Source organism: Lynx canadensis, chromosome D1 (assembly GCF_007474595.2).
Source record: "Lynx canadensis isolate LIC74 chromosome D1, mLynCan4.pri.v2, whole genome shotgun sequence".
NCBI lineage: Eukaryota > Metazoa > Chordata > Mammalia > Carnivora > Felidae > Lynx > Lynx canadensis.
Genome location: NC_044312.2, coordinates 7,779,979 through 7,793,893, shown reverse-complemented (window position 1 = coordinate 7,793,893; position 13,915 = coordinate 7,779,979). Strand labels below are relative to the sequence as shown.

General features: G+C 45.3%; 1 protein-coding gene across 1 annotated transcript; it reads right to left on the bottom strand.

Annotated features, from left to right (window-relative positions):
- Positions 1–11,516: 11,516 nt before the first annotated feature.
- Positions 11,517–13,062, bottom strand: CD1H11orf87 (chromosome D1 C11orf87 homolog). Its single transcript, XM_030332889.1, has one exon. It carries the CDS (start codon positions 12,924–12,926, stop codon positions 12,318–12,320), a length of 609 nt encoding a protein of 202 aa, XP_030188749.1. The 5' UTR covers positions 12,927–13,062; the 3' UTR covers positions 11,517–12,317.
- Positions 13,063–13,915: the final 853 nt, after the last annotated feature.

Below are 13,915 nucleotides of genomic sequence, written 5' to 3'. Positions count from 1 at the left end.
GTCAGAACTTCCAGTTCAACCTGGTGGGGAGAAGAAGGGCTGGAAGTGGAATCAACCCCAAATATCAATGATTTCATGAATCATGCCTATATAATCAAGCCTTCGTGAAAACCCACAAGGGTGGGGTTCAGAGAGCTTCCATGTTGGTGAAACCAGGCAGATGTGGGGAGACTACACCCACAGAGGGCAGGAAAGTTCACACCCTTTCCCCATACCTCGCCCTGTGCATTTCTTCAATGTGGCTCTCCCTAAGTTGTATCCTTTTATAAGAAACTGATGATCTAGTAAGTGAAATGTTTCTCAAAGTTCTGTGAGCTGCTCTAATGTATTAAACCTGAGAAGCAGGTCTCAGGAACTGCTCATTTGCAGCTAGTAAGTCAGAAGCACAGATAACAACGTGGGCTTGCCAATGGTATCTGAAGTGGGGCTGGCGACAGTCTTGTGGAAAGGGGCCCTGTACCTGTGAGATCCGATGCTGTCTCCAGATAGCGTCAGCATTGAGTTGAACTGTAGGACACCCAGCTGGTGTCAGAGAATGCTTGTTAGTGGTGTGGGAAACATCCCCCTCCATACATTGGCACTAGGGCCAGCAACCCAAAAAGAGGACAGACCTTCAAGTGAAAGAAAGAGAGTGGGACACTGGGCGGTTGAGAGAGCTTAAGAGCATCCTGGGGCAGGTGAAAGGATTAAAAAGAAGGAATGATGGGATGTGGCAATCCTGCCAAGGGCCTGTGGTTTTCATAACCACTGAGGGAGAGGGACATGTTTTCTAGTCCAAGAGCCTAAGCCTCTCTTTGCCTCAACTCCAAATCTTGCTGCCAGATCCAGATCTCTCTGTCTACACACGAGGGGAATCCTATGGCTCCCTTTTGGAACGTGAGAATGAAAGAAGATCATATAATGATCAGTTTGTGTTCATTCACCTTGGTTTTGCTTATACTGTTTCATTCTGGAAGTCTTGTCTCTCTAACGGAGCCATAATCTCTTTGAGAGGATTGGGTCCTACGTTCTTCTTTAGTGTCTCCCTCTGGGCAGAACCAATGGACACTGACAAACGCCGGGCGACTGGCCGCTCACCTGATTCTTTACCTTCAACAAGTGTTCATTTGGCCCCAGGGGCTCTATGGTGGATTCACTCTTCCTGTACCAGTCGTGAGAAGTATTAATGCTCAGGTCATAAGAACAAGCTTTGCTGAGCTATTCACACCAGCATGGAGTAGGGACAGTATGTGGTGGAGAAGCATTGTATCTGCCAAGCATCTCCCTGAAGATTTAGATCATTGAAAATGCCAAAGATTCCAATGATGTCATGCTTCTTGCCATCTAGGAGTCAAGTGAAATTGGTGACTGTCACAAATATCCTGTTAATTTTTGCTTTTCCGGTGTATGACTCTGGCTAGATCCTAGAGCAGTGTCACAGACTTCATCAGGCGTGTGTCCGTAGAATTTTAACTGACTGACACACTTGTTCAACATTTATGCTGAGTAACTACTCTATGCCAGGCACTTTGCTAGAGACTAGAATGTGATGTTGGAGCACACAGAACATGACTTTGCTACTGATCATCCCCTAGGAAACTCCGGCCTCCCCGCGCCACCGAATCCTCACAGAAGTAAAAACAGGAACTACCATGGCCACTATTGGTAGACCTTTGCATGTATTTTCTCAGGTAATCCACACGACAAACCTTCACGAAACTGAAACATGGAAAGTCATGGAACTTGTCCAAGGTCTCACAACTACCAAGTGAGAGAGGCATGATTTGAACTCAGGCCTTTCCCCATAATTCCGGTTGTACTGGTTTTTCAACAAATTCACCAACATCCTGGGATTCCTTCTCAGCAGCGTATCGATTCTTGTCCCTGCCGATGGTGTCAAGTCTGATTATTTCTCTCCTCTAAGAGAGCCAAGCAGGGTTTATCACAGATCCTGTACAACTTCACGATTCTCTGCAGGCATGTCTCAGAACTGCAACAAATGCCTTAGAAACTAATGTCAGAACGCACACACTTCCAGACATACGGAGGACTCCTCCAACTTGACAGACGATGAGTAGTCACCCAGGAATTACATGACAGTGACAGTGCTATTTCTTGAAGCTCATACGCCAAATTGCAGGCGGCTCCACAGCACTAGGCCTCACCAGTCTGAACATGGCCTGGGGACAAACCCATCGAGGCTGTGCCAGCAAAGCCCAGACCTCCACGTGGACGCTCATTATGAACGATTAACTTTGTCCCCGACTCGTGACAGCTAAGCAGCACTCGGGCTAGGGTCGCCCTAACCAACAGAATAGGAAAGCATCCATCCGTTCCCTGCTGCCTCCTCCTTCCTTTGCTTCCTCTCCCTCACATCACGCATCTAATAATCAACAGCTCCATCAGTTCCATAATCTCACATGCTCGGCAATATACCATTATTCTTCACCCCCACCCCTACTGGTTCAAACTCTCATCATTTGCTGCACGATTGCCGCGGCTGTATTCTATCTGGTGTCTCTACGTCCAGCTCTGCGACCGCCAGTGATCTACTCTGCACGTTGACGCTGCCAGAGTGATATTTTAAAAATCCAAATGTATAACTCTATTCTATATTCAAACTCTCCACTGACTCCCCATTGACAACAGAAAGGCATCTTCTTAAGAGCTACTCTTGAAGGGCCTTTAAGAATATTCCTTCTACTTTTCAGACTTCTTTTATGTCACTCCCAGCGTGACATCCTCCAAAGATGCGCAACGCTCTTCCTTCTGTGCTTTCAGATGACGTGCTTTTCTTTCTGCCTAAATTGCTTTTCCTTTTCTTGGGTAACTCCTACTCATCCTTTAAAGCCAACCTAAAGTCTTATCTCTTCCGGGAAACCTTTCCTAACCCTACCACACAGACCACTGCTACTTATTTTGTACGCCCAGAGTAACTTTTGCAAGTATTTGCTACCACGGTGGAACGGAATTGAAATTTATTGTCAAATCAGACTATAAGCTCCTCAAGGTTAGGGGCAGATTCTACCCCTCTCCCCTACTTGAGGAGTGACAGCTGACATACCGTTCAGTAAGCGTCAGTTTCCTGCCCTCTGCCTACCAAGATCCCTAGTTGCTTACTTACAAAATTAGGGGCTTGGGTGAAATGGGTTTTACAAATCCTTATAGCCAAACGGTCTTTCATCAGTTAACTCATATGTTTGCATGGCTCCTTTAAGTCTGTGCTCAAATATCATGTTGTCAGGGAGGCTTTCTCTGACCACCCTATTTAAAATGTAGCATTCTCTCCCGGCACGTCCCTTATCCTCTTTACTGAATTATTGTCTCTATAGCACTTTTCTCCCTGTAACATCATCCATAATACTCATGTGTTCTATTTACTGTTTCTCTCCAAAACAAAACAAAACTCCCACGAGGGCGAGAAATTTACCTGCACTCCTGTATCTCTGGCACCAAAAATGATGCCTGGCATAGAGCTGGCTGTCAAGGAGTATTTGGTGACTGAATGAGCTCTCAAATGTTAGAGGTGAAAGCTTCAAAGGGATCATCTCATCAACCAGATTTCAAAAAAAAAGTCACTGACACCTAGTCAGCAGCCACACCAGCATCAGCTACAGAGATGTGGCCCGACAGTGAGGACTACAGGCTGACTGACAACTCTCAGAAACAGGATAGTGTAATTGAAGCAAGAAAATGAAGCTAACTATGAGTCTAAGAACAGGACTAACCTGGGTGGCCCCTGAAAATACAGCTGTCACATCAAGCCCACATGGTCACACGTTGGGCATAATCATGATTCTCTGTGCATCTCCCCATAAAACACACTGTGACAGAAAGAAGTGGGTGTAGCCCCCAAGGGCAAAGATAGAGGAGTATGTCTTCTAGCCTCTCCTTTCTTTGTTCTTCTCTGATGACGTGTGTACCTTTGGAACTTAGGGACCTACACTTCTTCGCCTTCTATGGCAGCACCCTACAAAAGGGTGACACTTATTATCTCTCTCATAGAGACTTGACTGGGGCCCACAACATAAACCCTCCTGGGACCAAGCTATTAATTTAGGGATTTCACACACTGCCAAGTAGAAGGGGGAGACGGTGTCTTTCTTTTATCACCAAATTCTAGCCATTCAACTCGAAATAACTACCTCTGTGTAAACAAGCATAACTAATAAAGTATTTCTTAAGCACCTCTTAATGGAGGCCCATTTATTAGCAGGTCAATCCCTCTTCCACAATGTATTCTCCACTTAAGACTGACCTGTGTGGAGGCAGTCAGGGCACAGGATACTACATTCAGAAAGCAAAACAGCCCAAATCTATGACTTCTTGAGTGGTTTTACCTAAGGACCACATAAGGGACCATATAGAAAAAAAGTCTATCCCTTACAGTTCTGTGTAGTTTGGAGGGAAGAAGGGAGTCAAATGTTGATGGAGAGAAGGGTAGATTCCAAGGTTCTTGGATGCCAAACCCTTCGATTGCCCTCGATTCAGGACAAACAGCTATTGAGAGACGTCCAATGATATGTACTGTTAAGATCAGGGAGTCCGAGGACTTTGAGGCCAGGAAGGGCTTTGGAGAATCTCCCTGGCTCTACTATGGGGAACAATTACTAGAGACAGCTAGAGTACTCATCTCTCTCCTACAGAAAGGCAGTGGCACTGTGACAGGGGTGGTGACTATAGGCAACAAGAAGTGTTTTTATGTCCCATGGCCTGAATGGGACTCAGAGATACTCATTGGTCCCAGTTGAGGGGGCCCAGAGATGCTTAAACACAGGAAAAACAACAAAATCCTGCATCTGGCACAAAAAAGCCACCGCAGACTCAGGTTTGGGGAGAGTCGGTGGAAAAAGACCAGAATCACAGGTTCCAGCAGTGGGTGCTACCCAGGAAACAGACTGGCCACTCTCTCACCCAAACCAGAAAGGATTGGTTTAAGACTGTCCAAGTCTGAGGAACCTTCCTCTTCATCCACCAGGATATAACATAAATTATTCCCAGACACTACTGTGGAAAGGAAGAGAGAAGAAGAGATAATTTGAGAGTATGAAATTGTTTTTTTAAAGGGCTACCTTTTGAGGTCCCTGTGAGAAAGATAAGCTGGATCACAGGAAGAAAGAATAGAGCCACATTTGTTTTTCACATCTGCACAGGAAAGGTATTTTTGCCATCGTAGTGCATTTCAGGGTATTTTTCAGGATTTTTAAAAGTCTATGTGAAACAAATTTTTGTATCATGGAGTGACTATACATCTCTAGACAAAATTAAAAATCCTAAGTCAGACCCATGACCCAGGGAGTGAGAAGATTCACGAATGCAGATAGAGAATTGTCAGCATAAAGTAGAAAAGAAGGGTGAAGAAAAGTTATCACTGGAGCCCCTTCTTCGTCTGTAAAGTTTTGAGAGGTGGAACCAATTTTTCAGAGAGCAATGCCCAATACTACCAGCATCAATTCAAGACTGGGGCATATTTAGAGAGGTATTTTTGGAAAAAAGAGAATGGACTTCAACAACTCATCATAAAGAGCACACGCAGCCAATATTTAATTAAGTCGACCCAGGAAGATCCCAGGAGTCAGGGAGTAGGTTCATTAGTAGTCTTGTGAAATCTAGCTGAGTCAATACTCATTCCCTCTCTTGAGGTAAAAAAAAAAAAAAAAAAAAAAAAAAAAAAAAAAAAAAAGAGAGAGAGAGAGAGATTAAAAAGTATTTACTTCCTGGGAATAAAGCAGACCATGATTAAAGATTAGATTTGGCACCAACCAATCCATCTTTCCCAGTGTCTTTTGGTAAAGAAAGTCACTCATCTCCACTCTAGAAGCCACTAGAAGTTTTTCCTAGCTCAAGGAAAACATTTCCAACATACTATCTGCAACTCTTAGGTGTGGGTGTAGGGTCATGTAATGGACCAGTATTGGGAAGAGGCTGTGCCTTCTTGGAGACCAAATAGTGATACAAGGTAAAAGATTCAATCCATCCCCAGATTTGCTAGCCAAACTTGGAGGGATTGGGTAGGAGCGCACAAAGAAATAAATGTAGGATAATAATCAAGCTCTCACCTTCTTGGGAAAAGGGAGAGTAAGACCTTAATCACGAATTAACGTCTTTTCTAGAATACAAAGGTTTACTATGGTAGCAATACAGGTTTCAAACATCTCCCAATTTAGGCTCCCTTATCCATTAGCTTCTGTCTGTCTCCTATTCCCTAACTGCCATGAGGGGTTAGTCACAAGGCTGAGGTCAGAAAACAGACAAGGCCCACTTCAGAGGTAGGACGCCACCTATGGTAGAAGGAATCTCAGGTAGATAAAAGGGGAGCTTTAAGAGGAAAATCTGCTTCTTGCAGTCTGGGGTAATTCTGAGGGGGGAAATGAGACAGAATAGAAGAGTGAGGCAGTCAGCTGTTAAGGCTATCATGTTCCTCTTCTCCACACAGTTAGGAGTCAGAAAGAAGGGGGTGGTGCTTCATAAACATGTAAATCGCTTTGGAGAAGCCCAAGGATTAGGGCTTAATGGCAACCTCTCCCCCCTGGAATGAAAACCTATTTTGTGGCACCACCTGACATGCAACAAGACTAGTTGGACGGAGGTGGAAGTGATAGAAGAATAATCCTGGGCTAGAACCAATGCCTCTCAACGGGAGGTTAATGGCATGCAGGACACCCAGAAGTTCCTGTATCTCCAAGAAGAGGACAAACTGTGAGAGCCCTGCTGGACCCAGCGATGGCAGGGCGTGGGATACACCGTCTCCCATGGAAGAGGACTCGAGACTGGGTACACGACTGCAGTGGTGAATGTCAGGACAAAAGCACCTCAGCCTGGAGAGCAGCCCTACTCAACTACTTTCCAGCACAGTTCAGCTAGAGCCCAAGGGATTTCTATGAATCTGAGGCTCCCCAATTCCATAACCGTCACAAAATCATGTTAACCACACCCTTTCTCCACATACCTGATTATATTAGAGAAGTGCAGGCAGGCAAAGAGGAAATCTGAAAGACGAAGTATATGACCTAGACAGCCTGAACATCTGCCAAAAAGGATTGCTAAATTGGACTGGACTCAGTTTATCGGGTTATAGTAAAATTTATAAACTTCCCATTTTTTGACGTGGTCGGTTTGTGAAGAAGGTCAGATGAGTAATAATTAAAAGTAAAAACTAATTTCTTTGTGCATCTGAGGGCAATAGAATAATTTTATAATCTTGCTATATTATAAATGAATAAGGAATAGTGTCCAAAAAGCCAATTAACAAGAAAACTCTTTTATTGATAGAAAAGCAAAACAAATTTTCCATGAATTCTAATATCTGTTTTATTCTATTGGATATATTGGAGTTCAAAAATCAGTTTTTCTGTTGCTCTTGTCATTACTGTTGTTGTTGATCTCCTTATACAAACAACCAAAGAAATCACAAGTGTCCCTGCTTCAAAAAAGGTAGAACTATCTTAGTAAGACATTGTCCCCAACTGAAGTTAATTAAACTCTTATTGTTAGCAAAGCATTCCTACAGGGCACCAATGGTATTACTAGGTTGGTGACATTAATAAGTACTGATGTTAAGTCATCAAAGCTGCTTCTCAAATGCTATCAAGTAAATCAGAAACCAAATCAGAATCGGAGTGATGTTCAGTTCAATGATTAAATACCCCTCGATAGATACATCAGTTCATTCGAATGTGAATGAAAACATCTAGGAGCCATGATCACTAATCCCCAGAAAGGACGGCCCAGATTAAGTGGTTTTTCAAATTCAGATTCAAAGTTCAGATTAACAGGGGGATGGACCTGAGGAGCCTGACCAGATTAAAGTTTCTGGTTCTAATTTAACCTATAACTTCCACATAGTACCAGCTAGCAATTGCTCAACTGTCACCCACAGAAAAACATTTAAAGCGTAGGTGTACACAATAGGGAAAAAAATGGAATTTTAACCATTATCTAACTAAGTCAATCGATACAGAAATGGTGGAAAAGTCAGATGCCAAAGGTTTTTTTTTTTTTAAAGCTAATTTATCCATATTTTTCAGAAGCTACATATCAAACTAAACAGATAATGGTCATATTTTCACTTTACCATTAGATATGCAGATATAAGTTCTATCTCCACACAACATACAGGCTGAAAATTAAAAAAAAAAAAAAAAAACACAACCTAGCCACAATCCAGGTCTGTGGCCCAGATAGCCCTAAAGCTCTTCTAGATGTGTTTGCTTTCCATCTAGATATTTAGACCACATAGATATGGTCACAAGTTCATTATCATTGCTACATTTGAGTCACTAACTAGGAAAAGAAGCTTATCTAATTACCAATTCCCAGAGCCAACCGAGACTCTCCCCTTTCATTAAATAAAGAGAAAGTCATTCAGATTTAACCCGAGAAATAAGTACATGCATATACCTGACACCTCAGTATCCTCTCTGGAGAAGAGGATGGAACAACTATTTGGTTTCCATCTCATTCTTGTAATGACAGAAAAGAGAATACAAAAAGTCCATTGTAAATTTGTACAAAATGTATGCATATATAAATACATATCTATGGGTGTATATAAATTCTAAAGAAGATTATATTTATCTACATCTTTAAGATTCAGAGTCCCATACAGCTGACATAATGGTATTCTCTCTCCAATTGTCTCATTTTTAAAAACAGCAAGAATCAAGCATGCCACCTTAATTTATACTGAAGAGCCATTGCAGAAGTTGGGCTGCAGCTATAGGGATTTGAAGCAATTCATTTGACGGGACATCGGTGAATAAAATCCTTAAAATAAATTTTGCTATTTCCAGATTGCCTTTCGTTTCATACAAATGAAATCCAAAATGCCCTGTTGGTAGCATCCCAAACTCCTGAGACTGTCATTTGAGCTCAATAAGATGCAATGCTCTAAACAGGGTCTGTGCAAATTGCTGGGATATGTGCTTATTGCAATAAGTGGGTGTGGGGACTGGTCTTACTAGAATTTCGTGTAATTCACTATCATAAAAATCTCAAGTGACACCACCAGAAGCTTAGAATTCTGAGTATCCTAAACTCAGTATGAAATCTGAGTCACAAGCCACATCATCCTTACAAAGAGCACTATTAAAAATATTCGACCATAGCCAGTTGATGGAGAAAGGCATACATATTTAAAGGTGCACAATAAGGTCATATTATGGATGTGTGCCCATGTTTAGAGGTATCAAGATATTTTTTAAACAGTATTCGTAATGCTTTCATTTCTCCCGTTTCCTCTATTCCTTTGGGGAAAAATGATATAGGACAATTTCCTAATTACCCCCTAGAGTGTACAGGCTGCTCCTTGGAAGGGGATTATTATTGCATGCCTTGAATGCACTGTGATTCATAAGGCAAGAACGTACGAGTAGCTTCAGCACCAAGGATATGGAATCATCATCCAGCACTGCTCACAACAGAACATCTTATTGCTTTAATAAAATGGGAAATTATTCACTGTAAAAAGTGCACCAAATAAGGGGGAGAAAGTAATATCCATGCACTTAGTGGAGCTTATTGGAAATGAGGAAGCTCCCTTCTGAGTCCCTGATTCTATTCAAATTTCAAAAGTCCAAAAGTCATTCTGTAATAAGGTATTAAAGAGCTACAGCTGGATGAGGGTGAGCTACAAAATTTAATGGACTTTCTTCTTCACAGTGCCTTAGTCATCCTGATGTAGCATGTAGAGCTCTGATGCTCTAAAGGATTCCCTAGTGGCCTCAGGGAGTTAATGCACTCTTTCTAACTATTACTAGGAAGTGACTAAGGCACTGGAGAGAATCTGGTTCGTTGTTTAATAGGCTGTACCCAAAGATTATATCTGGTCTTCCTAACATCACAATATATGGCATGCTTCAGTGATGATCCTCTGTGCTTCAGGAAAGGACTTGAGTATCTAATGGGTCGTTAAAATTAAGCTTATTAAATTATTTGTATAAAAGATGCAGACTGAGCTTGGGCAATTTAACAGATGACCTAAAACCTCAGAGGTAATCTTTTCTCTAGATAAGAGCACAGCAACCTGGAACCAAGAGAGAAAATCTAGAATTACTAGTTACTTGAGAGAGGGATGCACTTAAGGGCATTGCTGCCTTACACGCTGCAGGTAATAAGAACTCTTCTGGTTAAGCTTTTTGTAGAACATTCTCATTCATACATTATCCAAACATTTAAATAGCTGTCAAAGAATTGATTGCCAAGAAAGGACGCCAGTGCACATAATTAAGATTGTAATATGCTTCTGGCCCCTTCTATCACCAATCCAAGGGAAACAGAGTGGTAAATGAGCATAGGTGGACCCACTTCTAACACAGAAGGCCTTGTCTGGCAACAGGAGAGAGAAAACAAAAATACTGACCTTCTTCTCTCTCACTGTGTTTTTCTCTCCATCTTTTTTTCGTATATCCAGGGAAGGTAGGTAAGCCAGAGTAAGAAAAGATAAAGAACTTTCTATCGCTGCATCTCAGATGCAGGCACACATTTGTAACTAAACAAGCTTCAAATATTTTTTACCCGACAAGCAGTTACTGGGTTTAACTTCTCTTGAAATCTGCATGTCCTGTCAGTTACTGGGTTTAACGTCTCTTGAAATTTGCACGTCCTGTCATCCAAATTGCCCAATATCCCCACCAGTCTCGCCCCCAACGCACACAGTACTTGAAGCACACGCGCCACTGCCTCCAGGTGGTAGGTGCATGCAGCGAGGACTAGAGGCACTGTTTCAATATTAACCATGTTTTAATAGATGGCATTCCTGCACATCCATTATCTGTTTGTTTTCTGTTGTGGTTGTTTCTGCTATTCGCAAAAGAAAAAAGAAAACATGTGTTATCTCTTTTTAACAGCCCACTACAGAGTAAGATACAAAAGAACACTTCTGGAAACAGCGGAAGCCAGGCCTGTACCACGGAATTGTTCATCCAGTGGTAACCATTATATCAACAGCTAGAAATTAAGAACAAGACTATACAGTTTGGAGGATGTAGTACAGAACTATAGTTTGCTTCTGTATTTGGTACCAATATAATAAATATATAACAAAGGTGCACTTGCTCTAAAAATTAAACAGAAACATTCTGGTTGGTTAGATACTGCACTTTCAGTACTGCACATCACCTAGTACTTTTTTTTTTTTTTTTACAAAAAAGGTAACTAATGCAATGTTCAATAATAAAACCAATAGTACACGCGCAAACCCGATTGTAGAAAAAGAAGAAAGAAGCCAACAAAAAGCTAAAATAGTCATTTCCCAAAACAGCCCCTCCTCTGCTTGCACAACCAAATAAAGTAACCAGTTTGGTGAAGCAATTTCAGCACCAGACCTGGCTGGACAGCTTCTGGATCCTCTGTGAATCCTGAAAATGCCACAACTCAAAAGGTGTACAGCTGGGGGCAGGGCAGGCAGCAAAAGCAGTAGATCTTTCTTTCTTTTTCATTTTCTTTCTTTTTCTTTCTTTCTTTCTTTCTTTCTTTCTTTCTTTCTTTCTTTTCTTTCTTTTCTTTCTTTTCTTTCTTTCCTTCCTTTTTTTCAACTCATTTAAAGATTTTTAGCCAGCGAGGGACATTTCTAAAAGTAAATTTAAATGCCTGGTCCTAGAAAAGGGAATGGGTAGCTAAGGGGTGAGAAGGGGGCTGACCGGAGATGGGTTCATGTCATTTATGTTTTTCTGGGACTGTCTCTGTGGCCTCTTGTAGTTCTGGTGCTTAATGTAGACGTTTTCTTTATAATATGCTATTGCCTGAGCCCGGCTGAGGGTAGGAATGGGGAAGGGAGGGCAGCTCAAGAAAAAGGGAAAGCTTATGGGGGATGGGGGAGGTTGGTGGGGGGAGGGTGGAAGGAAAGGAAGTTAACTGAACCTTAACTTGACAGCTATGTACAACACACCGGGCCCCCTCCACTCCCTTTGCTCCGGGAATCAATGCCTTCTTTTCATATTTGGTAGCTTGTGCGGTTTCTCCTCCTTATTGTGTGTGTGTGTGGGGGGGGGGGGTGCAGGGTGGAGAGGGAAGACGCATCGTTCATTGACAATGAGAAATTATGTGATTTGTCATGCGCTTGGATTGTGTTATTAGTATTATAATAATTACTATAAATATTAATAATAAAGTATTATCAGCGTTATTTCTTCTTCCGAGACTTTCCTTGCCCAATATTTACAAATACCGCACAGTGCCTCGGCGGAGGAGAAACAGAGTGAGGGGAGGGCAGATACGGAAAGAAGGGAGAGGGAAGAGAAGCCAGAGAAAAGTGGGAGGGGAAGGACGGAGGGGGATAAAAGCAAGGAAGGCCAAGATGCTGGACATGAGGGAGAGGAGAGGAGAGAGGGGCTCAACAATCAGGACAGTACCACCGTTTGCAAAAGGCCCTCGCCAGCTGTGTCCAAACAGGAGGAGGCCGCGTGTGCTCCTTGCGGACTGGGGGCCGGTGGTGGAGGAGGAGGAGGAGCGCGGGGACCCTGGCACGGGAGGCCGGGCGCCGAAGACGAAGAGGAGGCGTCGGAGGGGGCGCAGAAGGCGAAGTCCCGGGGCTGCCTCTCCAGCCGGGTTTCTTTGGCAGGGGCGGGGGCCTGGCCGCTCGCCGCTGGGGGCAGCCCCCGGCCGCCGCGGTTGCTGCTGCAGTGATCCCGCTCGTACTCCTCCTGAGCCCTCTGCATCTTCCGCTTCTTCATCCTCCGCTTGTGGATGTGGAAGGTGGAGAGGGACAGCACGATGAGGCAGAAGATGAGGGTGACCAGGACAATCAGCACCAGCGTGGACGAGAAGGACTGGAAGAGCTGCTGTCCCACCTGCGTGATGCAGGTGCCGCCGCCGCTGCCGCCTGCACCCGGGCCACGGGCGCTCGCGTTGCCGCCGCCGCCGCCGCTGGCGTTGGGGGAGGCAAAGGTCCGGTTGAGGAGACACGGCGGCAGCGCCAGCCTCAGCTCCTTGGGCGCCCTGGCACTCATCGGCACTGGGCGGGGAGGGGCCGGGCCCACCACACTTCCTCTCCCGGGCACACCGTTCCCACCAGCCAGGAGGAGGACGGAGCCCACGCCACCCCAAACTACTCCCTGGTGCGGGAGAGGATGACGCGCGAGCCAAGGGCCGAGGGGGCCACCGCGGGTGGGCGAGCGAGCCGGCCGGGAGGCGAGCGGCGCGCAGGAGATCCTCTCCGGCCCCGCCTGGAACGCGAGTCCGCGCGCCCTTTTCCTTTCCCAAGGCACCAGGCTGCAAAGAGAACAGGCTGAGTTAGGACCCCGGCCGCTGCCCGGGGCCGTGCGGAGGGCCGGGAGGCTCCGCCAGCCCCGCAGAGCGCCCGCCCCCCCCCCCCCCGGGCACGCTGCCCCAGCGGGGCGCCGCCCGCCGTCCCCACGGCCCGTGGACCCCGGCCCGCCCGCCCCCCGACCGCGCACCCGAGCCGCCGGCTTCGTGCTCGCGCCGCTCGCCGGGAAGGGGTCTGCGCCGGCACCGCGGAGGCACGGATTACTCAGCAGATAAGGCAGGCTTCCTGCGCCCTCCACAACTTTCTAATTGCAACCGACACACGGCCGCCGGGAACGTGGTCCCCGCTTCCCAGAGCGCCGCCTCGCCTCTTTCCTTCGCCCTCCTAGTGGACGTCTTCCCGTGGATCCTGCCCTTCCCAGCACCCACCCCCCACAGCCCAGCGAGCCGACTCCGGTACGCAGTGCTCCCTTCTCTTCCCTCCCCCTCCAGACTCTCCTTCCCTGGCCGGCTTCAGGTCCCTTAAGTCCCGCGCCCCTGGGGGACCACAACAACCACATCCTACTCCGCCTCTGTCCGTGGTCACAGCTGACGCGCAGGATCGCGCTCCATCCTTTCTCCAGCCTTCTTCCCTGGTACCTCCCCCCAACCAAAAAAAAAAAAAAAAAAAAAAAAAAGCAGCTGAAACACCTTTTTCAGCTAAAGCACATCCCCGCAAACGCCCCCTTGTCCC

Excerpts from the sequence above, each read along its gene's own strand:
- CD1H11orf87 (XM_030332889.1), bottom strand. The coding sequence starts at position 12,926 with ATGAGTGCCAGGGCGCCCAAGGAGCTGAGGCTGGCGCTGCCGCCGTGT.